The sequence below is a fragment of the Chrysemys picta genome, chromosome 3 (assembly GCF_011386835.1).
Source record: "Chrysemys picta bellii isolate R12L10 chromosome 3, ASM1138683v2, whole genome shotgun sequence".
NCBI classification, from domain to species: domain Eukaryota; kingdom Metazoa; phylum Chordata; order Testudines; family Emydidae; genus Chrysemys; species Chrysemys picta.
This window is the reverse complement of record NC_088793.1, coordinates 208,066,093-208,090,518: the sequence shown is the minus strand read 5'-3', so window position 1 is coordinate 208,090,518 and position 24,426 is coordinate 208,066,093. Positions and strand designations below refer to the sequence as shown.

The 24,426-nt window shown below is 48.7% G+C and overlaps 1 protein-coding gene across 2 annotated transcripts; it reads right to left on the bottom strand.

The window, feature by feature from the left end:
• Positions 1 to 898: 898 nt before the first annotated feature.
• CST7 (cystatin F) lies at positions 899 to 24,426 on the bottom strand. 2 transcript variants are annotated; one of them, XM_065589935.1, is made up of 6 exons: positions 24,221 to 24,426; positions 18,427 to 22,391; positions 13,836 to 13,969; positions 3,398 to 3,570; positions 2,323 to 2,439; positions 899 to 1,522 (listed from the first exon to the last, which is right to left on the bottom strand). In XM_065589935.1, the coding sequence occupies exons 3-6, from the start codon at positions 13,909 to 13,911 to the stop codon at positions 1,445 to 1,447; spliced, it is 444 nt and encodes a 147-aa protein (XP_065446007.1). In that variant the 5' UTR covers positions 13,912 to 13,969; positions 18,427 to 22,391; positions 24,221 to 24,426; the 3' UTR covers positions 899 to 1,444. The 2 variants fall into 2 exon arrangements, with proteins under 2 accessions (XP_065446007.1, XP_005293586.1); XM_005293529.4 differs by lacking the exons at positions 13,836 to 13,969; positions 18,427 to 22,391; positions 24,221 to 24,426 and adding an exon at positions 8,798 to 8,932.

Below are 24,426 nucleotides of genomic sequence, written 5' to 3'. Positions count from 1 at the left end.
AACTACAAGAGACAAGGGATGTAGGCAGCTGGTCACCTGCAGCACTTACTGGCTATGATCTGGGCTGCACCATGCATCTTCTGCTACTGAGAGAAGCATGTCTGGTGGCCACTTGTGACCAGCTTAGGGTGGGCATCCTGCCACAGGGCTCACAAGGGCTTAATGGGAACATAGGCCTTTGAACTACAGTAGGGGCAGGCTGCCATGATGTCTTCCCTCCTGTCCCTACTCAGTCTGCACTGGCTTTGTGGGGTCTGCCAGGTCTAAGTGGTGGCTGTAGAAGTGGCTGGAGGCAGAGGCCCTTGTCAAAGTGCAGCTCTTTGCCCAGACAGGCGCTCCTGCCACGGCCTGAAAGGGGTATGAGTGCCACTGGCTGCCCTAGGGATGCAGGGAAGTGTTTGAAAGAAGGAAGAACATCACACTAGGGGAGAGTGGGTCTCTGTCCCCCACTCTTGTGCCTGGTCTAGATAAGATTGGAGGCTGCTACAGCTAGAGGATATAGGGCTGAGCTCCTCCAAAAGGTGTTTAGGCACCCATCTCCTATTGAGTTCAAGGGGAGTTAGGCACCTAAATACCTCTGACCTCTGCCTTAGTCCCTTACCTCAGGCATCAGAGACTCATGGGATCAGTGTATGCGGTGTGGGGTCTGACTCCGGCTGAAGGCCCAAGTGGGTTTGGACATTCATAGTGAAGTGCAGGTGAGAAGAGAGTCAGCGATGAAGGGCTATTGAGTGTCATTGGGAGCTGATTCACTCTCATAGACTTGAGCTCTTGTCAACCAACATTTAAAGTGGAAAAGGTGAATAACTGGACCTTGAACAGAGTGTAGCTTAATTCCCAGATGAATTAAAAAAAAAAATCAAATAACCGAGTTCAGTCAAATAAAACTCTGCACGTCTTTATACAGAATGATTGACAATTTATTCCTCTTAGAATTGCAAACAACATTTTCCCTAAGATCTCTCAGCATGTGCATTGATAGGTTATTTGTTGATAATGTATAAGTGCTGCCTAGTTTGTGTCACTTCTGCCATACAGCAGCTGAAATCATAGATAGCTGGCCACCATGGTCCATTTAGACTGTATGTGAGTGTTTCAGCTAATGCAGCAAGAATCTAGTTTACTTTCCATCTGACTGGTGGGCCAGTGTCGATTGGAGAAATAAAGCTGTCCTCTACAGGTTAGTTAATTTGTCAAAATGCCTAGGCTGGACAGCAGTAAACATTAACCTGATTCGTTAAGATCCTGTCACTTAGTTGAAAAGTCTACACCACAAAACCCACCATCTTCCCAGAGAGTCATACTTGAAAAACAGCCATTCATTGGAATGATCTCTTTGCAGCAATTCTTCACTGGTCTCGGCTGCTTGCAGAAAACAGACAGTACCGAAATCCTCACTGCGAGTGCATTGAGGCCAGGTGTGGCTGTGGCCGGGGAAGTTGGATCAGTGACAGAGAGCAAGCAGCACTTGGACTCGCTGTAGCCAGGGGATAGTCCAGACCTCAAAATAGCATCTGAACATCTGCAAGCAGAAAAGGACACGTAAGGCTTCCAAATTCAACCCCTGTGTCACTGACTCTGAGCCTTTTCCAGGCTGTGGCCCCATGTTATAGCAGACTTTCCTCCCCTCGAGCCATAAGGAAAGGAAGGGTAGACATGACCCCTGGGCCCCGTGTTGAGGATCTGTGCCCTAAGTGATGGTTAAAGCATCTGCTGAGCCAGGTTCCTGGCCTTACAAAATGGTCATTAGCCTTTCAGCAGACCATTTAACCAGTATCCTAGCAGGAGTATATGAGGGGGTACAGAATCCTTGCTTATAAGCATGTAGCAATTCTTTCCCCTGCTGCTGGTGAAGTCTGTGTACCATGAATGGCTCTCCAGGAGGGTTGGAGAAGGATGCATGCATAATAAAATTGCATCTGTCCTCCAGGAAACCTCCTCCCTACAGATTTTGGGTGGAACTTCCCAGAGTGCTCCACAGTGGGCCAGCTCTGCTCCTATTGAAGTCAATGAAAAATCCCTCTCATAACTGATAAAACACAGTGTCTCGAAAACTTGTCGACTTGAGTTTTGTGAAGGGTGTGAAATGGAAATGGCTAGCGTGTGTATATAAATGAACGGGTGAGAGTCGTCCCACTGCAAATCAAGAGTGACGCACAGGCATGTTTGCAGGATTGGGGCCTTGTTGATTGTGATCGAATGCCTGTTGAATCCAGTCAAAAGACTCCCCTTGATTTCAGGCCCTGTACTCCCATGAACTTAAACATGTAGCTACTAAGCAACCCCAAGAGAGAGGGAAAGAGAAAATGAAACTCATTCTACTTGTTGCAGCTTTTTCTTCTTCTGAAAGTCGCAGCTGTCCAAGTTGGAGTGTCCCCTCTTGTCACACACCGTCCGGCCAATTTCCACATTGAGCATGTATTTTAGCCCTCTGACCACCTAGAGGAAGGAGTTTCCAGGTTAGTTGGCATGGGGCAGGGATCTCTAGCAGGAGGGTCTCTGCCGATTGAAGTCACTAAAAACAGGATTGGGGACTTCAACAGCAGAGTCCAGGGAAGGGGTAGGGACGGTTTTATGGCCTGCAGCATGCAGGGGGTCAGACCAGATGATCATAATGGTCCCTTCTGACCTCAAAGTCTATGAGTTAATAGAGGGGAGAAGGGGCAGGGCAGGGAGAAGAGATCAGATGTATCCAAAAGGAGTCAGAGCATTGGGCTATGGAACAAGAACCGGGTACTTGATCTAAATAACTACACAGTGTGTTCTAGGTGTGTCAAACAATCTCCCTTGGGAGAATAAGCTGTTGCTTGGTGGCTTTGGGGTTGAGGGGGAACCTGGGGCCAGAGCCCACAGTGCTAGGTGCTGTACAAACATAGGTCTGAGGCCCTGTCCCAGAGAGCTTCCACTGTCTAAATAGAGGATTGAAAAGCAGGTGCTTAGGACAAACTGATCACTGCAGTGGGATTGGGGAAGTGTCTGCTGGGAGCAAGGTGGAAAACTATTTTATTTGCCAACCCTGTGGGATCTAGCCTGAGTTACAGACCAGCGCCTGGATCCTGTGGGTTCTTTCACTGACTGCCCTGGAGGAAACTCAGTGCAGCAATCCTGGCGAATCAACTTTGCTTTGTTAGCTGTCCCCCAGGGGCGGGGGGGGGAAAGACCCTTTTAAAGAGTCAAAATACTTCTGTTGACGTGAGAATGAGCTATTTCACTGCTAGGCCTGAGGGGCCAGACCTCTGACTGAAGGCAGCAGAGCTACACTGCACCGAGTTACAGCTGCTGAGTGAGGAATCGGAATGCTCCCGCTTGGACTGGCAAGAGCAGAAGAAGAGCTCATTACTCTTCGCTTATTTGGGCTGAGTCAGAAACATTTTCTATATGACCAAGTTGTGCTTACCTGCACCATTGCTTTGGTTATACGAGACTCTTTGAATAGAAAAATGTCGTTTGAGCTGTTGTTATAGCGATAAACCCCAAAGCGAGCGGCTCTGCGAACTCCGGGGTCATTGGTGTTCATGGGTCTGGGGAATCCAGGTCTGGTGGTTGAATTCGGCTTCTCCAGGTAGAGAACTAGAATGCCAGAAACATGCTCCATTACAAACACTGTGCAGGGTCAGAGAATACAGTATGTCTCCAGCTTAACACCACTCTGCCACTACTCCAGTGGGACATCTGCCCCCTTAGATTAAACTAAACCTTCTCAGAGGGGCACTTTTCTTGTACTGGGGCTGCTAGTTTGCAGATGCCAGCTGAAAGGTGCTGTTTCATCATACCTGGTTTCTAGAAGCTTATGAAATATCCTACTTAGCTCCATGTTCAAAACACTTATCTAAGATCCCAGGTCAGTTGTCTCACTGTGGATTTAATGGGAGGGTGTGTTTTTTTTGGAAGCAATTTTAGAGGCATTTACACTTGGTAACATCCACTGTTCAAAGCAGACAGATGGATGCATGTGAGTGAGAGGTTATTGTACAAATAAACTAACAGCTCACTGCTGAAGAGTCCTTTTTGATAATGTATCTGCAAAACTAACACTTATTTCTAAAATATGGGAAAATGCAACATTTCCAGTTGTTTGCCAGGGCTCCTGAGAGTTTTGTAGCATGAGCAAGGGCGAGAGAGAGAAATTAAGGGCCAGTTCCTTAATTGATGTAAATCACCACAATTCTAGTGATTATGCTGATTTACCCCAGCTGGGGCTCTGGCCCTGTAAGCTGCTCTCATACACAGCTTGTGCTGATTTACTGTAAAAATTAAGTCTGGGTCTCCTCCAACTTATCTTTCACACCCAAGTCTCTCATCAGCACCAAGCCACAGAGCAAAATAAGTGTTATTAAAACAGTTTACACTGAGAACGCAATTAGATCACATTGCTGTGAAGCATAAGAGACAATGCCTGTGAAGTGAACATGCACTCGTTAGAATGCACATAAAATGCATATGAAAGAGGACACCGAATTCTCCTTTATCTGCCTACCCAGCTCTTAAGATTCTTTGCACAATTTACCTTCCCCTTCTTCCAATCAAGCATGAGTTTATGCTGCTGATGGGGACATAACAAAAGAATTGAGGGATGCCAAAATAAATATATATATATATTTTTTTTTTTTTTTTGCTGGGGATCAAGATGTGAAACAAGCTTGCAGCCATCTGAGTTATGAGCAGACCAAACTTATTAAAAAGGATGAAAAACTCCAGCTTTTTGCTACACCTCATAACTTCTAGATTGTTTGTCCAATTAACTGCCAGTGCCCCCTCATGAGAATATTTCTCATCTGCCACCAGCCAAATACCTGGTCTGCAGGCAGCTGTTTCAAATTTGGGAAGAACTGAAAAAGGGAAAGGTGTAGAAGGAGAAGAAATCCAGTTTCAAATGGAAACAGATTTATAATCTGGGGCCCCAGCCTTGGAAACATCTGATGTGAGTAACTTTTATGTATATGAATAAACATTATTACATAATAAGTATTTGCAGGATTAAGCCCTTAACTGTAAAACTGCTGCTGCTGCAGCTCTTAATCCATGTTAAAATAAGGGTAATCTCACCTTCAAGGAGTAGAAGGATCTATCCAAGGTACTTAATAGCCCCCCACTATAATGGTATCTGAACACCTCACAGTTTTTACTGTACCTCATGCCACCTCTGTGAGTTCAGGCAATGCATTATCCCCATTTTTACAGATGGGGAGCTGAAGCACAGGGAGACAACGGGATACAGGAAATCCATGGCAGAGCAGAGCCTTGAACCCAGGTCTGACAAGACTTGGCTTGTGCCCTAGCTACTAGGCCACTCTTCCTCCCCTTCACACTATTAAGGCAGCAATGCTCTTCCCTGACACAGCATTGCAGAGTTAACTAGCGCCACCAATGGGGTATGTGAATTAATGGTCCCTGGAGGCATCATTTTTAGGCCACTGCCCAAGGCTGGAGGCCGGAGCAATGCTCTGATCTGTTTTGGCAAAACGTCACTGGCCCTGGGTGGTTGCTACAGTTATTTGGTAAGTTCTGCATGGAAAAACTGATGCTGTTCAGGGCTGGTGTCGATAATATTAGCCCTGTGTCTGTAGGAGGAACCTGATAACCTCTTCCTCTTGTTCACAGCTAGCGACCCCATTGTGGCTTAACGCTCAACAACACCTATTGAGTCATAGCCTCTTGTAAGAGTGGTGAAACAGCTCTCTGCCTGGCTAGGGAATCACACAAAAGGCATGTGAAGAGCTTTAAACGTCCTGCCTTGAAAAAAGGGGAGGCCAGGGTCAGAAGAAGTCTCTCAACTATGACTCCAGCTTCTAACTGATCATATTGGACAGATTAAGTTTCCTTTCAGATGAAAGAAGGATGCCCGGATACCCCAAGCAGTGGGCACATTAGAAACACATAAGTAACCTTGGTGCATGGTGGGATGGACGCAGAGAGATTGTATCTTCATATGATTCAAAAGTGATTTGTACTAAAAGTTTATGGTTTGCCAGTGATGGTGGGCAAACCTCAAGCAGATTGATTCTGATCAGATCTCTTGGGGGTCTCACTAGAGCAGGCTGGTGTGTGTGTCATAAATATCTCAACCCAAGGCACAGGGCAACTGCAGAGTTAATTGCACTAATAATAGTCGTCATCATCCCTAGCTCTTATATAGCACTTTTCATCCATAGATTTCAAAGCACGTCATGAAGGAGGAGGTCAGTATCATTATCCCCACCTTGCAGATGGGGAAACTGAGGCAGAGGCTGGTGAAGGGACTTGCCCAAGGTCACCCAGCAGGCTAGTTTATTCCATCGGAACCAGTTTGCCCAGCCCGAAGCCCATAATTCACGTCAAGCGATGCTGCCATAGCTATGAGTCCCACACCACAAGCTTCCTGGCAAGGTCAGTCCCAAGCGGAGTCTCCTCTCCTTTGTGCAGAGGGGGCGTGCGGGACCGGGGAGGTCCTCCCGATGGCCTGGATTGTTCATCGATGCACGACTGAAGCTGCGTTCCCTAAAATACCAAGTCACAGGTCAGAGGCAGGATGACTCAGTGGCTGGGGCGCTAGGGTGGGGCTGAGGAGACCCCACTTCCAGTCTCTGCTGTACCACAGACTCTCTGGGAGAGCTGGAGGTCAGCCCACATGATCAGTCTCTCGGAGCCTGTGACAGGGAAATAAGCTCCCAGGAGTATTGTGAGGTGCAGCTCAGATACGAGAGTTACAAGGGCCATGCACATAACAGGGCTGTGTACTGGAGCTGACTGCAGCCCAGTCGGATTTTAGCCAACAGGCTAAAGACATCTTGATCGGTTCTGCACACATAGCCACGTCTTTCCTGTGTAGCCCTGTGGCTGCTGGCTAGCTGTGACAGGCCCCACGGCAGTTTTAATGGAAAGGGTATCGCCTCACTGATGGCTGCAGGGGGAAAGTGTAATCCCAGTCCCGCCTGTCCTGGGCAGGGGTGTCATTTCAGAAAGATTCGGGGGGGATAAAGTGGAGTTTGCATATAGAACATGCTGTGTGATTCTGTTACATCCTGCACAGCTGGGATGGGGCGGTGGCAAGGGGAGAGTGGAAGACACACAGACCTATGAGAAATTGAGGGGAGGGGACACAATCTGGGGGAAGAGGGACAGTTGCCTGACCCCAAAGCAACTGACACCTCTGTTCCTAGGCATTAGCGAGACACATGACACTCTGGCTGGAACTAGTTGACTGTTCTAGCCCCACTTCTCGCCCTGGGGAGAGGAACAGAGAACAGATATGTGGCAGATGTTAATCACGGTGCTTAACGACCGGAAAGCACTCAGATACTGCAGTGATGAGCATGGTAGAAAAACCTATATAGGCTAGAACAGACGGGTGGTCGCCCTACCCGAGCAATCAAATGCTTGTATTTCAATCTCCATCTTCTATCCATGTCAGCTTTTACTTCCCAGGTGGGAGAGCAGGAAGAGAGTGACTGTATCTTGCCTTCCTCAGTCCCTACCCGCTAAACACCTGTTGTTCAGAGACAAAAGCTAGAGGGTACGAGCTGTAAGGTCGCCACTTTTCCTTTGCCAGAGTTAAACACAACCACCCCGTACTAAGCCACAGATAGCCCATCTCTATAAGAACGGATAAGTGCTCAGGGCCTGACTGGGTGCACTGAAATGGCCTGAAGTATCCTTGTGCTCTCCATAGTCAGGGACGGTGTGGTAAGTCCACCATGGTAAGTTAGAGCAGCCCTGGGGCTACCCTGACTGGTGCTCTCCCCACAGGCCCTGAGAAATACAGAAAAGGGGTCCAATGCTCTGCAGCCCCACTCCTCATATCCCAAGAGCAGAGCCAGCACAAAGCCCTTGTGCCAGCAGGGGCCTCCCTCTGTACAGAGGTCATCCTCAGGGGCTGTTTCCACAGACTGAGAATGAGGCCATCAGATCCTTGCACCCTAAACGTCAGGCCTCATAAAATTCAGATCCAAATTCTGCAGCTGAGGCCCAGATGTGGTTTCTTATTTGGTGGAGTGAGGCTGGTAGATGAAGCTAACCTTACGAAGCTTTGTGCACTGGTGACAAGAACAGAGGCGCAAACTCAGATAGACATTAAACGTGTTCCTCGCTGGGGAAGATCTGGGCAGAGGTAGATTTGTAAGAAGAAGCCAATTTTCAACATTCCCCTCTCACTTTGAGGAACAAGGCCACGTTTTATTCAGACGCTTAAAAAGAAGCAGACCTCTTTGCAGCCCTCTTCAACCCCAGAAGGAAACCACAGCTGAAGCAGAGAGCTATCAATTCATCTAGCAACGTGTTACCAGAAACCATAGGAGCCCCAGTCGCCTTTTCTCTGCATTAGTATCAACATAAAAATACAAGTCCTAAAAAACAAAGCGCCTTTGAAGTTACCACTCTAAAGATTTAAGGCTAGTGGTAATCAAGAGAGTTTCCTGGATCAGCAGAGTATGCAAGGAGCCAAAGGAATGCTTCATTAGAGTCTGCTAATCACTCCGCTGCCAGCCTGTAATTGTTACATGCTGTCTTTACAGTTAATAGTCAAGGTCGTGGAGAGTTTAGACTCTGATATAAATTAAAATCACAAGTTGACTTTAGAATTAATAGACAAGTCTCCCCAGCTCACACTGTTTACATGATATAGGTAGGGAAAGGCTATGGAGCGGTTGAAGTTACATATGGAAACCTGCACTCAGACCATAGCTGCGACACACTGGAGTTCAGAAAGAGAAAGACTTGGCTCGCAGCTATTATTCACACACACATCACATACATGTAGATGCACACACACGGTCAGCAAACCTTAAGCTTAAAGAAGATTGAAGTTATTTTCTGATCTTACCATTAGAGGTGCTGGCTAAGTCCCATAGACTTAAATAGCAAAACAGAGCCAACCCCCGGCCAAAACTCATTGCTCCCAGCTCAGCAGAGATGCAAGTGAAGAGTATTTCACTCAGAGAACTGGTTGCTCCCCCCCCAGGAGGAAGATCTGCCTGTCTGAGAGCTCCCATTGGCTGCTGGAGGAACACATACACACACACACACACACACACACACACACACACACACACACACACACACACACACAAATTGACCACAGGTCTATCATTAACTTTATCTGCTGTTGATGACTTGACACTTTGAATGGCAATTGTCAAGCTGTATCCCTGACTCCTGGGCAGCATGGCTGCCCCCAGGGGATGAGAGGTAGTTACTTTGAACCTTCACCTGGTACAAATGCACAGAAGGTATAAACCCTATATCCATGTGAGCATATGGAAAAAGTAAAACCGCTCTCAGTGGAAGTGAAGAGCAGGCGGGACAGGAACTGACAGGGTGTCCTGAGCCCCATCACACACAGCTGAGCCGGCAGCCGCAGAGGAGACTTGCAGCTGACGGGGAGTATGGAGTTCCCCACATTCACGGGGGTGTCTGGGGAGCTGGAAGGGGTGTGAGGCACAAAGGAAGGAGGCAGCATGCCAGCTGGGGGGTGGGGGTGGGAAATGAGTTAACTGGGCACTTCTCAGCAGAGAACCAGTAGAGTCAGGGCTGTGAGGTTCTGGGAGTTGTCTCCAAAGTCAGTGGGTAATATAGCTCCCGTCCTGAGAGTCAGTCCATGCCAAGGCCTGCTGACGCAGGGTAAGCCGTAGGATCGGGGGGCTATGGAGTGTTGCTAACTCTTGTGATTTTATCACAAATCTCATGATACTTGGAGTTTTCCTTAAAGCTCCAGCGGCTGGAGTCTGAGGATGACGTGAGAATCCCAGTTTCCAATTAGATATATCTAAAGTTTCTAGTCCTCGTGGTTGTGGAAAAAACATGAAAAGTCCCACAAAATTATGTTTTAAAAACTAAATGATTTTTAAGCTCATCTCATGATATTTTGGGGCTGGAGGCCTTATTTCTGAGTGCTTGGAACTGACAACACTACTTCCGAGTGTACATTCATTTTAAACTGGCGGCTGGAAATCAGTGGCCAGGTGAGGGAGTGCAGCCTAGCGGCCTGTGCACAGGACTGGGACCCAGGGAGCCGGGGCCAGGCATTCTCAGCGGAGATCCTGAGTCTGTTTCTTAGACTTCTAAGGCACTGTTTATAGCTCATCTTTTTTCTCAGGCTTTTGCCGGTGGAGAACATCCCTACAGAACAATGAAGCCAAAACAGGTCTGGTTTGGGTCCAGAGGAGGAGCAGGAAGTTTGAAGCAACCAGACCTTTTTCCTTTTGATTTCTCTTTGTAATAGAGCTAGAAATAAACTGTCTCTAGTAATGACCCACTTGAGGGAGCTAGAGGGCAATTTACTACAGACGGTCGGATTTAATGATGAGGTTCGTGTTTAGAGAGGGAGGACGCCTTGTGATGCTGTAAACCTGCCATGCTCCAGGCTTTGAGTCCCTCTCTTTAGAATTTTACACTGACGCCCTTCACCGTAGCCTCCATTCGCCTTCCATGTAGAATCAAGAGCAAACTTTGAGTGGAGCAGAGATTTTGAACTGTTTCACTCTACTGGCAGGTTGGGCTGGTTATCTATAGAAGACCCTGCCGTCTGTGCAGGCCATACCCAAGGGCTGGTGAAATGAACCAACTTCTTGGTCTGCGTTCTTGGTCTGGTATGGCACCGGAACCCCTCTCTACCCTTACACTGTGGAGTGAGGTCTCCATCATTCCTTATAAGGACTCTCTTTGCATAGGATATAAAGAAGCAGAGTTGGTGGGCTTACGAAGAGTTGATTTATGCCCCCGACACATGGCTTTTCTTCTCTTTACATAAAGATTGCTAATTTACAGTTTATGATGGTGATAATCTCATCCAAGTGACCTGTTTAGTACTGCGCTGAATAAGTCTCTCCAGTGCTTTTCCCCAGGAAGCAACAGCCAAATCAACCAGGGCTAGCATTAATTTTGCAGATAACATGTTAATCTCACCCACCTGTTCTTTCTCTTTTACTGGGCAGCTTTTGCTTAAGTGACACCAGAAGGACGGGTCTGTGGTTGGGACTTTGGCATTGGGCCCAGAACTCCTGGGTTCCTTCCGTTCCGGAATCTGCCATCGACTCCGTGTCCCTTGGACAAGTCACTTCATTTCTGTGTGTGTCAGTTCCTCACCTGTGAAACGGAGCCAATACTTTGTGTCTCCTGCTCTCTGTCTGTCTTGGCTGTTTAGACTGCGAGCTCTTCCTAGCAGGCACTGTCTTGTGTGCTATGTAGGTACAGTGCTCCAGGTGCTGCTGTCATGTAGGCCATGGGCCTGAAGCCCTGGAGAACAGGGAGCTCTGTGGACACTGCTGGTGAACTGGAAGAAGTGTGGCCCAGAGCTGCTTGAGAATTGCAGAGGGGCCGGGACTCCAAAGGGGAACTCTCTGCTTCCTTCTGCCGGAGAACAAGGGGAGGTGACTGAGTGGGCCAGGCCTCATTTGCATTTCAGTTATGGAACAGTTTGGGGCATTTTGGTTAAAATCCAGGGAAGTTTTGAGTTTGGGGCTTATAAACTGTTACTGACCCCAGTAGGAAGTGAAGGGACAAGAGGCACACGCCACATGTGCCGGGGTCACCCTGACCGAGACTAACGTCAGGAAGAGGTGGGTAAGGGAGTCTGGCTAAGGCTAAGAGAAGAAAGAGAAAAGTGTCTTAGATATTGCTGCGTACTCTTTGCTGAGACTGCTAGCAAACAGCAGGTCTGAGGGAGCTTCCAGGTGAGCCATGGTGTAGAGAGAGCAACAGTCTATGTGTCTGGCGATGAAAGCTGAAATCACGCCGGCTGGGTAGAGCCTCCAGAGCAGCCCTGACCTTCCAGCGTCCTTGGACTCCACCAACCCAAGAGTACAAACTGTGAGCGGGGAACTGGGGGGGAGGGATATGGCTGTAATGCACCAGCCACTCACAAGCACCAGAAGACAACTGAGATTGGGGCTAGTGTTAAGACAGCCTGGGGCAGGGCAGAGTCTTGCCTAATAATATTAATTTATTAATTGCCTCTGGTTTTCCCAAATTTAGTCTGTTGTCCCCCCCTCCTTTTCCTTTCCTCTCAATAACATTATTTGTTTTAAGCCCTTGGACTCAGTGCTTGTGCGTGGGGAAGTTTGTCTCTCAAGGGCCTGCAGGTTTCTGGATGGGGGTGTGACCTAGTGTTGTTTAAGGTTTTTGAGAAGGAGCTCCTAGAAAGCTGGACCCGGCTGTTTTTGCTGCTGACAATACCTGGTAGAAGAGTTACAGTAATCATTATAATCAGAGTGTTTAGGCCTAAGGATTAGCCATATTCAAGGCGGCGTTAGGGTTGAGGTTTTGTGTGTGTGTGTGTGTTAGTAGGCGAAGTTGATGAGGACTCAGGTATTTCCTTGATGCCTACTGTGTTCAGAGAAAAAAGGACTTTGTACATTCTTTGTAAATGACCAGGATTATATCGAACAACAGGAGCTAGTTTTTTTGCTCACAGTTCCAAGCCTTTTCCAGCTAGCACTCTGCCCAAAACTCTATCCCTAGGTGTTTTCTCAGGGCCACGCTGCCAATGCTTGTTCTGGCTGTCTCTTTGGCTTTCTGCAGCCCTGCTTCTCTCTCATACAGCTGCAGTCTCTATCTCCTGCCCCTGTGCTTGTTATCAGAACCCCAGGAAATCCCTTGGAGTTCATGGCCCTGCTACTGTCCAGGTTTGTATATGGTCTGGTCCTTGGGCAGTGGTTTCCCATTGTATCCGCTAGTACTAACCATAGAGACATTTAATTGTTCCTTCATTTAGCCTGAATGGATGACAGCCACTATGCTCAACAGACTCAATGAGGCCGTGGGACTGGCCGACGCACAGCATAACAACAACAATCATAATCAATGTATTGGATCACAGCTGGACCCATGTTTTTTCTCTGAGGCATTTTGCAACTCCTACCGGGTCCCCTGGAAGTACCAGGCACGTACCCAAGGGTGGAATTTGGCCTCTAGCATTCTAGGGAAATACTCCCACTGTTTCCACGTGGCATTCTCCAGGATTGTCCCTGATCTGAGCGTACGTGTCAGGTGGGGCGACCAGACAGCAAGTGTGAAAAATCGGGACGAGGATGGGGGGTAATAGGCACCTGTATAAGAAAAAGCCCCAAATATTGGGACTGTCCCTATAAAATTGGGACATCTGGTCACCCTTATGTCAGGTAAGACCAATTTCAAATAGTGAGTCAGGTTCTCTTCTTATTTCAACCCCTCTGGCACCATTAACATTGATCTGGCCCACCTTATCTGGAAATATTAACTGCTGAAACCAGTGCAAAAGGTCTCCTGTAGATAAACATGAATCCCCTATCCCCATCACTGGAGGTTTTGAAGAACAGGTTGAACAAACACTTGTCAGGGATGGCCTAGGTTCACTTGGTCTTGTCTCATCGCAGAGGGATGCACTAGATGACCTCTCAAGGTCCCTTCCAGCCTGACATTTCTATGATTTCTATGAAGCCCACAGGGTGCCCCAAGGGGTGTTTTCTGCTCCATAATATCACATTCTGTAATAGTTTCTTTAGGTGCAGGGATCCCTTGCATGGGACCTGGGCTGGGTGGGAAATTTTCTTCCTGCCCTGTGAGAATTTTCAAGAGTACAAATATTTTTCCTGTCCCAAATCAGGACAAGAAACTGAACCGCGTTGTTGTTGCTTCCGAAAAGTTTTTGGTTTGGGGGTCAATCAAAATGTTTTGTTTCAATTTTGACCTTTTTTCTTTCTTTCTTTTTTTACAACTGTTTTTGTGTGTGTGTCTGCCTTAGCTAAAATTTCAAAAGGAAAAGTCACTTTGACTTGAAAAACAAAGCTTTTTATTTTGAAAATGTCAAAAGAGGATGTTCTGTCAATTTCAAAACGTTTATTCCTCCAGAAATATTTCAAGTCAGGAGATTTGTCAGAACTGACCTTTTTTTATGAGCAGTTTTGGTTTCCACAAATGGGCATTTTTCAGTGGAGTAAATAGTTTTTCAAAGATTTCCATCCATCTCTGTGAGAGACAGCTCTCCCAGGTTATTCTCCGACACAGGGCTGATTATTAACTGAAAAAGAAAGGTGAATCTATTATCCGTAGACAAACATTGTATCTGGTATAAACAAACTGTTCTCTCTGACCTACTCTAAAACTAACTTACGAGTCTTCTGCATTGGGCTAGATTAAATAAAGGTGAATTACTAGCACTACAGAATCATCTTGTTTACTTCCCTTTGAACAACTGATATTTATCACAAGCCCTATGCGATTGTCTCTACTGATATGGATTGTTAGACGCGAGGATTCACAGTAGCATCTGATAATTAAAAAAAATAACCACTCTCCTTATTATCTATGCAGGACTGATCTAACGATGCACTTATCTTCATCTTGTTTTTCTGTTGAAGAAGCAAAGCATGCAGTGCATAAGTCTGATTTTTCATGCCGTTTTGCATGCAGGTAGAATTTGGTTTTGAAGCAGTCAGCCCAGCTCCGAGTCTCAGCTGCCAAAGTCAATCTAGAATGATGCCTGTTGACATCAGGGGAGTTACTCCACATTCACACCGGTGAAAATGAGACCAGAGTTTGGTCCCGTATAGACAATTAACTCATTTTTCATTTGTGATGTTAGATGTTCCGACGGCATTAATGGAACAATAGGGACTGCAAGAATAATACATTTCATTAATTGTTGCATGCATTTGGAGAGTGAAAGGAGCTAGTGGATGCACTTGTACTCTTAGAAAAGTTTTAAGTAACACACAATTGCCAGTGTCAATAGTTTTTTTTGTTTTTAATCTTTTTCACATTACCAAGCCTTCACAGGGGTCCCCAGGGTGACCACTTCAGATGGGTTTGTTTTAATGAAGGATCTGGACAATGTAGAGGATTAGGTTACCAGCTTCAATGTAGAAGTCACTGAATTTCAGTGTTTGGCAGACTTGTTCCTTAAATAGCATGTATTGGTTCAGCAGAGTGCAAGGAAGGGACAAGTTCTCGCCCTTTGCACCAGGGTACGTCTGCACGGCAGTCAGAGGGATGATGGCAGCAGGTGCAGACACGTAGATCAAGTAACACTGGCAGTGAAGCTGCGGCAGCACGGGTTAGGCCCGCCCGCCCTGGGCTCAGGGTACATAAGCGAGCTAGATCAAAGTTAGCTGGGGTGTGTCTACACCTGCTGCAATCACATCTCTGATTGCAGTGTAGACAGCCTTAGAACATAAGAACGGCCATACTGGATCAGACCAAAAAGGGTCCATCTACCCCAGGACCCTGTCTTCCGACAGTGGCCAAAGCCAGGTGCCCCAGAGGGAATGAACAGAACAGGGAATCATCAAGTGATCCATCCCCTGTTGCCCATTCCCCGCTTCTGGCAAACAGAGGCTAGGGACACCATCCCTGCCCCTCCTGGCTAATAGCCATTGGTGGACCTGTCCTCCATGAACTTATCTAGTTCTTTTTTTGAACCCTGTTATAATCTTGGCCTTCATAACATCCTCTGGCACCATAGGACTGGCTAAGACTCAGCAGTTTGGTGGGGCCATCTGCGTGCTCTGTGCTGGGGAGGAAGGAAAGTCCAGGGCCACTGGGAGAAGGAACTGGGTCCGGAGATGATTGTCCCCACTTTCCTTTGCCAGGAGCCACCCCTCTCGCCTACCACTAGTCCTGTCTGCTTAGAGCTGCTTCCTCTTGCTCTCACTCCATCCCTCAGCCCCGGGAGCTGGAGCCGGAGCGACTGTGGTGGAGACATTCCAGCCCTGAAGTAGGAGGGGTGGCTCCACGGGAGACTGTTCCTTGTCTCCCACAGCAGCAGCGCCATGCCCTGCAAGAGCAAACACTCGGGCTCTGTCTTTGCTGCCTGGCCTGGAGCTCTCTCCCTGCAGGTATCGATCTAGGGGTATGTCTGCGTAACAGCTGGGCGTGGGGACTGCTTGAGAGAGCCGGCTAGAAATAACAGGGTGGCCGTGGCGGCCCCTGCTGCAGCCTAGGGTAGCTGCCTGAGTCCCCAGGGGTCATGCGATTGCTCTCGCTTGGCTCTGCAGACATACCCGTGAATCCTCCTGGAGCCCAGGCACAGGTCACCGATGTAACTACATCCAGGCCAGCCCTGTCCCCCCACCTGCCTTGTTGTAAAACCCCCACCGCTTTTCTGCAGCAAAATCACATCTGTGTGTGGGGATGGCGGGAAGCAGGGCCCCTCAACTGTTTGCTACTGTGTTGCTGTTTCCCCTCTATGGGGCTGTAGGATACACAGATTTCACTCCTGGCTTGCCCCTTTTATCTTCTTTATATGACTGCACATCCCCTGCACTCCCTCTCCGAGGCATTTTAAATGTATACTACAGTGACAGTTTGTCTCCAGCCACAGTGGTGACATTAAAAAGGAAACATTTATTTTATTGAGGTGTGGGTTTTGGTTTTACAATAGCACCTGGGTTCACCTATTACTCATTTCATCCCGATGTTCACTTTTAGCAGCTCGGTGAGATGAAGCATTCCACTTTTAGGAAACTTCTCAGCCCATTAATAACCCTTAGCGCCATCTGCTCCCTCCCGAAGGATATCTTAAATGTAAATTAGCAATTTGTATTGAATTCCATCCGTGGATCCCTTTTTATTGAGGAGGATTAGACTAGATCAGAGATCACTGAACAGTGAATTGGGCACTCAGGAGACCTGGATTTTATTCCCAACTCTGCCACTGACTTGCTGGGCGGCCTTGGATAAATCACTTCCTCTCTCTCAGCCTCTGTTTCCACTCCCAGCTTTCTCTTGGCTGTTTGGATTGTAAACGCTTTGGGGGCAGAGACCGTTTTTACAATGCATCAGTGCAGTGCCCAGCACCATGGATTCCTGACCTCTCCTGGAGCTTTTGTGTGTGAAAAGCAATGAAACAATGTGGGTAAGTTTCATTATACTTCTTTTAGAGGGGGGACAGACAGGTGATGTGACTTACCCAAGGATACAGTGCGAGTCGGGGGCAGAAACCAGAGTGCAGAACGTTTCCTGACTCCTAGTCCAGTGCTCTGTTCACTGCCACACCCAGGCTCTCTGCTCAGAATGTGAAGTTTGGGAGTTTTACTACGAATTCAGAGTAGATCTCTGAGTGAAATTCGTTAAGGCCCTGGTCCTGCAAATGCTTATGCACATAAGTAACTTTATACATGAGACCTGCCCCAAACTCATGTGGGCAAGTGTCTGCAGGATCAGTGGGTTAGTGTGAAATACCAAGGAATGGTAGATCCTGTGCATGGTCTAACAATACTATCCACATTTTCATTAATGGCTTGAATGATGGAGTGGCGAGTACGCTTATAAAATTTCCGGATGACACCCAGCTGGGAGGGGTTGCAGGCACTTTGGAGACAGGATTAGAAATCAAAACAGCCTTGACAAATTGGAGAATTGGTCTGAAATTAACAAGATGAAATTCAATAAAGACAAGTGCAAAGTACTCCACTTAGGAAGAAAAAATCAAATGCACAGCTATGAAATGGGGGCTAACTGGCTAGGCAGTCATACTGCTGAACAGGATCTGAGGGGTCTAGTGGATGAACGAGTCAACAATGTGATTCAGCTGCAAAAAAGGCTAATAATTTGGGATGCATTAACAGGAGGTAACTGTTCTGCTCTACTCAGCACTGGTGAGGTCCCAGCTAGAGCACTGTGTGCAGTTCTGGGCACCGCACTCCAGGAAAGGTCAAACTGGAGAGAGTCCAGAGGAGAGCAAATGATCAAAGGTTTAGGAAACCTGAGCTGTGAGGAAAGGTAAACAAGTCCAGTTTTTTTAGTTTTGAGAAATGAAGAGCGAGGGGGGACCTGATTCCAGTCTTCAGATATGTGAAGGGCTGTTCTAAAGAAAACAGGGATCAGTTGTTCTCCATGGCCACCGAAGGAAGGACAAGAGGAAATGGGTTTGATCTGCAGCAAGGCAGATTTAGATGAGCTATTAGGAAAAGCTTTCTAACCCTCAGGGCAGTTATGCTCTGGAACAGGCTTCCAAGGGAGGTTGTGGAATCCCCATCACTGGAGGGTTTTAAGAACCAGTTGGACAAACCCCTGTCAGGGATGGTTTAGGGTTATTGGTCTTGCCTCAGGGCTGGGGGCTGGACTTGGTGACCTCTCAAGGTCTCTTCCAGCCCCACATTGCTACGAATCTGACTACATTTCCAAACTAGCAAGACTCATTACAGTAAGTTATTAATGCTGTAGCATATGGGCACCCTGCGTGCTCAACCAGTCCAGTCAAACTCCCATTGCAATCTGCAGGAGTCTTTCCATTGACTTCAACTGCAGCTGAATTGTGTGATGTAGCTTTTAGTTTTAACTAATTCAAGTGCTGGAATTAGCACTATTTGTGTACTGCCATGACACTAATTTAACCATGAATTCCTTTATTAAATCCAAAGGCCCAATGATATTTATACAGTTGCTATAAACAAGCTGAAAAGGCCTAAATAAGAAGGAATTTACTACATCCAAATATTGACAAAACATTTATAAGCATTTGATCAAGATACTTACAAACAGGCTAACCCCAGGAGTGCTTAGAGCCAACTGCTCAGTTCCAGCATGGTCAGGCAATGAACCTTTTCAGAGTTTATTTTTTATACCCTTTAACAAACAAGTGATGTCATTGCCAATTATCAAACCTTAGCTAAGTCTGGATGAAGCAACTTTTTATAATACACGAAACCAACTTACAGAGCCAGTTATTGACCCAGCCTGGCGCCCAGTTAACTATGTTTTGTTTCCACTACTTTAGCCCACACTGTAAATAAAAAAGCACCGGTATTTTGAAAGACCACTACAAGTTTAACACAACAGCTCCTCTTTCCTATGAACTCATTCTTTTTGGACATGTGCTTTGGGCCTATTGCTCATGCTAATAGACCAATGCAATTTAAAACCATAGTTCACCCAGGTCTAATGAGGGATTGTGTTCCTACATCAGGTATATTCTTATCTGATCAGTTCTCGTGTACGTGTATTCTAGCGTACAGGGTTTAGTTACTTTTACCAGGCTTCCATCAGTTAAGGGGTTTCTCTGAATCAGCAAAGAGATTTCCATTAAGAGCCATATCTCAAGTTCCCGTTCGTTTAAATAAACACCCCACACTTCAGTAACTTCACACTCTAGCCAATTAGCCAATCCAGTACATGTCCAACATGGGCATTGCAATTGAAGGACTCCGTGCTGCATTTAATTAGGCAAAATGTAAATCTGAGCAAATCAATGCAAATCCTTTATCATGAATGCAAATTAATAGAGTGCAAGTAGTTAATAGCAGTACATTTTAATGGCATGGGACACATACAACAGCCCTGGGTTTCCATTCACTGAGCACCAGCCACACACACACACACAAATGTAGGAGACAGTACCTGCCCCAGAGGTTACAATCTGCATAGAAATGATAGCAGCACAGAGGGGTTAAATTACTTGGCCAAGGTGATGCAGGGACTCTGAAGAAGAGCTGTAATAGAAGCCAGACCTCCCAAGTCTGAGCCTAATGCCTTAGTTACAATCTCAGAAGTGACAGTGTAAAAATAAGCGTCTAACCAATAACAGTACATCAATGCCACACGTCTGTGGCCAAGCAGTGCTCTGGGGGTTCCAGTTCCAGATGAGTACAGGCGAAAGCAGAGAACAGAGGCGGCTTCAGAACAAAAGATTTGCCCCATTCTGTTTTCACCTCCTTTCAGCCGTTCCCCCAGACGGTCCTGCACGCTCACCAGCGATTGACCTCTGACGGGAAGACTGAAAGGTGCTGCTGTCTTTAGAGTCTGGGGGACATCCAGCAGGGGGTCACTTTTGAGCAGCACCGGGCTTGTGAGCTACTCCCACACCCAGGGTCACCACTCGTCCTGAGGAACGAGGGACTCAGTCTGGGAGGTGAGCCCAGGTCTGATGCAGACAGGTGGATTGTTACAGCTACGGGGAGATTTTTCAAAGGCACCAGCTGACTCCCATTTGTGTCTCTGAAATCTCCTCCTAGGCCCCCAGTTCAGCCTCTGGACAAGACACAAGAGCAGAGGGTTTGCCAGGCTAGATCAGACCTGATGTCCACCGCGCCTGGCATCCCATCTCTGACAGAGACCAGCCGTGCATCCTTCAGAGGACTGTCCCCACAAGGCAGCAGATGTACATAAAGGGTGTGAAAAGTGAAAGCTAAATAGCATCTAATTCCCATGGACCCAGGGCTTGTGATGTGCTTGCTCGGTTATAAAGGGGCGTTGTCAGCATGCTGTGCCTTGGGCTGGCTGGCTTGGACCAGCACCTGCTCCTTGGGGAGGGGGTGTGGAGTGATTTAGGAAGCATCGCCTTAGGTGAACAAAGTCCCAGTCCCCACAGACAGTTCTCTGGGTATCCCAGTCCCCTGGCATCTCTGGATGGCGCTAACCCCATGGCAGCTGTTTAGTGCTCTCTTCTCAGTGCCTACGGCCACCTCCAAGGGAACAGCTTGTCCTGAGAGCCTCATCCCTCAGCCTTTAGCTAGACCAGCAGCCCCATTGTTACATGCTCCTCAGCAGGGTGGTCAGCACATGGGCTGGCCTAGCTGTCAGCTGGCATCGCTGACCCCGAGACATTGCTGTGTTCATCCCACCCACCTTGCTTCCACAACACACGTTCAATGAGCGTACCTCCCTCGGCGCTTGAGAGGCGAGGCCAAGATAATGCCACGCGAGCGGGAAGGGCAGGGCTGTGCTCTGATGGGCGCATTGCTTGAAACGACCGGCTGTCGAGCTCAGCTGACAGTTGGGATTATTTGGTGGTGTTATTGACAGGGTGGAGATGGAGGGATCTTCCGGCTGGGATATAGAAATAGATACAGCAGAGAGCATGAGTCTGGAGAGATGTGAGGTCAGTTCACTGGTACATTCAGTACAGTACGTGACTGGGAAACACCAACTCCTTTAAAGAAGATCTACACAACCGAACGCATCAGACGGTGTGTAGAGAAGCAGGTGGCTCGGAGAGGAAGGGATCAGATGTCAGAGAGCTGTTCTAGTTCCAGAGACAGTCCCTTCATCTCTCTGGAAATGAAGGTCGTCTGCAGGTGGGATTTTCAGAAACAGTCTGTTGGTGTGACTGGGATGCCATCTCCAGACGTGGCCGTCCCACCCTCGGTCCCCTGGCTCTCCCTGTCACTTTCCACAGTGCAAAGCCTTGAAAATAAGATTCCCCTTCTGGGTCTAACGTACTGAGTCTTTACGCACCAATTCCAGTGGCTCTTCCCTCTTGGATCTGGGATCCCACAGCCCTCCAAGTGGCTCTGTTGCTGTGCTACTCTCTGGTCCCTCCCGTTTCCCTCCAGCAGTTCCACTCAGGCTGGCAACCAGAACAAAACCTTCCTCGCCATCGCCCTTGCTCCCAGGTCTCTGCTGTGGCGCAGTCTCCCAGCCTCCCTCCCCAGGACACCGCTTCCGTCCTTTCTCCTGGGCTGTCTCCTCGAGTCTCTCAGCAGTTTCTGCAGGAGTTTCCACCTCTGGCACCTCCATTATCTACCCAGAGGCCTGGCCGGGGCATGTGGTGACATGGCCAACTCTCCATAAGTTGGGCCGAGACCTGTCATGTTAATTTAGATGGAATACATGGGCCAAAGGTGTTAACAGAACCCAGTCACTGTCCAGCGTTAAACCGTGTAAAGCCAGGCCCGGCCTGTTGGTATCCAGAGACCTCCACCTGCTCAGTGCTTGGCACAAACGCCACTCAGCAGCCTTTGAACTTTTTCCTTCTTTCCTGTATCTTCAACAAAAACAGTTCAAGCCTTTGAAACGTGAGGTGTGTAGTCAGGCTTTCATTTGAACAGTGTCCCTGACTCCCTTTCCCTTTAGCTGGAGAGAGTTTTGAGGAGGAAACCCCCCCTTGTCTGACCGTCTCTTAGCTGGTATCAAAGACGGTCATAACTGTCCTCTGGGGAAAAGAGCAGAAGTGAATTGAGTTGGGCTGGATCTGTTGCTGCTGTTAAAGTCTGATCCTGTTTTATTTCAGGTGGTGGCTGGGATTTAGAAGGAGCTGGGCCAGGCAGCGATGTCATCTGGGTCCCCTCGTTGTCCCGTTCTGGTCAGGCCATCCCTCAGGGTTAGGATGGAGAAGGTCTGGGGACCCAGGAGATGGGGAGGATGACAGCCATGGTGGTGAAACTCACCCCAGTAGCCTCCATCTGCTCTTCCGTTTAGGGCTCGGGGAAGATGAACGAAGCTGGGTTGTGATGAGTTGAGCTGGGATGAGAAGCTGACGGGTCAGGAGCCAGGGTTTTTCAAAGTTTCCTTTCTAAGAACCCCCAAAGGGGGTGGGGTGGGAGAGTCCATCCCCGCATCATTTTGCTCACCAATTAAATCCAGTTCTGGAAGGCCAAATTTGGCAGAGGTGACTTAGTTCCCACATTTTCTTATTTACCGAGTATGAGCTCATCTGGTCCTTGAATGATGTCAGTAACCCTCTGTTTGGACTAGTGCAGTTTCTCTGTCTGGTTTCCTTGCACCTGTGATAACATTGATCCTTGTCAAAAACTTGACCTATTTTTCAGGCTGGTTGCAACGTCTTATGAACTTTCACATACCCCAAGCTCAATTATGAAAAGTAACTTTTTAGGCTGAGACGAGTAAGTGGGATGGGGTGGGAGAAACAGGATCATGGGATGAGCACCATTCTTAGCCTGTCAGGAGCAGCAGGGACATCTCACCACCTGCCTAGCTGGGGGAGATAGACCAACACTAACTGACTTTGAGAATCCCACCCTGACACGCTCTGCTGTTGGGGACAGCTCCTCAGTTACAGCTGAACTGTAGATGGGGGGGGGGGGGGGGATAGGGGGGCCGCACAAAGGAAACTTAGCACAGCAGCTTTGCACTCCCCTTTCATCCTGGCTGGGGGGAGGAGGGGGGGCCAGTCCCCCTGTGCTATGTTAGAGTAGCCCAAGGGCTGCTCTAGTTTCAGTTGAGCTTCAACAGTCACAGGGAGCCGAAAGTGCAAGTGGAGATCAGCGTCCTGTCATGCCTCCTTTCTCCCAGCCACTGCCTTGTCCCCCTGCTAGGCCAACGGCAGAGTGCTCTACGTCAGCTCTATGCCCCTGTAGGACCAGCCTCATGCTGTCCTCTCCAGGCTGGTTTAGAACTAGGTTACACTGGCGGGGTACCCCGGCCACCCCATCAGGAGCTCTGGAGACTGCATAGCTAGGATGCTGGGCCAGCTGGAGTCAGTCAGCCCAGTCTACACAGGCTGAGGGTCTGTATCTAGGAGACATTCGGGGGAGGAACTATTCCCTCTCACCGAACAGATGCTGTAGAGGGACATTCCCCTAAGCTCGTATTCATAGCACACTAATAACCAGGATGATGAAGCAAAGAGCTAAGATAGGGTTACCATATTTCCACAAACAAAAAAGAGGACACTGGGGGGGGGGGGAGCCCCGCCCTAGCCCCGCCCCATCCACTCCCTCCCACTTCCCACCCCCTGACTGCTCCCCTCAGAACCCCAACCCCCCCTGCTTCTTGTCCCCTGACTGTCCCCTGCTGAGAACCCCCTACCCTAACTGCCCCCCCCCAGGACCCTACCTGTTCCCTGACTGCCCTGACCCTTATCCACTCGCATGGGTGGCAGGGTTGTAGACATTTTGGTGGTGCCCAGAACCCCCCACCCCACCTGCCTAAGGCTCTGGGAGGGGGTTTGGGTGGGGGGAGGAGGTCTGGGGTGCAGGTCCTGGGCTGGGGATTAGGGTGCAGGAGGGGTGCAGGTTCTGGGATAGAGTTTGGGTGCTGGGTGCAGGCTCCGGGCTGGGGCAGGGGGTGGGTGTGCAGGAGGGGGTGAGGGGTGCAGGCTCTGGGATGGAGTTTGGGGGTGAGAGGCGGTGCAAAGGGAGGGGGTGCAGGCTTTAGGAGGAAGTTTGAGGGCAGGAGGGGGTGTGTGGGAAGAGGGAGGGGGATTGGGAGGGAGTTTGGGGATAGGAGGGGATGCAGGGGTGAGGGCTGTGGGTCTGGGGATGAGGGGTTCATGATGCAGGAGGGGGCTCAGGGATGGAGCAGAGGATTAGGGTGTGTGGGGATGAAGGCTGGGGGGTTTGGGGTGTTGGAGAGGCTCAGGGCTAGGGTGGAAGGGCAGGGTAAGGGCAGCCTGTCTTCCCATTAGTGGATGGGGGCACTAGGACCCAGGGGCAGCAGACAGCAGTTGTCTGCATGTACTGCCGAGCCAGCAGGCAGACAGGAATGGGGGACCCACCGAGGGGGGGATGCACGGAGGGGGGGTGGCAGGTGGAGGCTGGGGACCCATCCAACACTCCCCCGCTCCCTAACTGCGCACCCCCACTCCTCTTACCATTCTGGCTCCACGTGGGTCTGTTTGTGTGTTACAGAGGACTACAGAGAGAGGGAGGGGGGAGCAGGGGAGGGCTCTGGCTGCTGGAGGCCAATGGGAGTGGGTCAATCGGCCTAGCCGCCCAATCAGCAGCCACACTCTGCATGGAAGGGAGGGAGGGAGGCGAGGGAGAAAAAAACCCGGACATTTTAACCTTGTTACCAATT

Excerpts from the sequence above, each read along its gene's own strand:
- CST7 (XM_065589935.1), bottom strand. The coding sequence starts at position 13,911 with ATGGAAATCTTTGAAAAACTATTTACTCCACTGAAAAATGCCCATTTG. Across the intron at positions 3,571-13,835 it reads AAAACTGCTCATAAAAAAAG|TTCTCTACCTGGAGAAGCCG; the intron begins GTCAGTTCTGAC and ends CTGGCATTCTAG. Across the intron at positions 2,440-3,397 it reads TAACCAAAGCAATGGTGCAG|GTGGTCAGAGGGCTAAAATA; the intron begins GTAAGCACAACT and ends TCCTTCCTCTAG.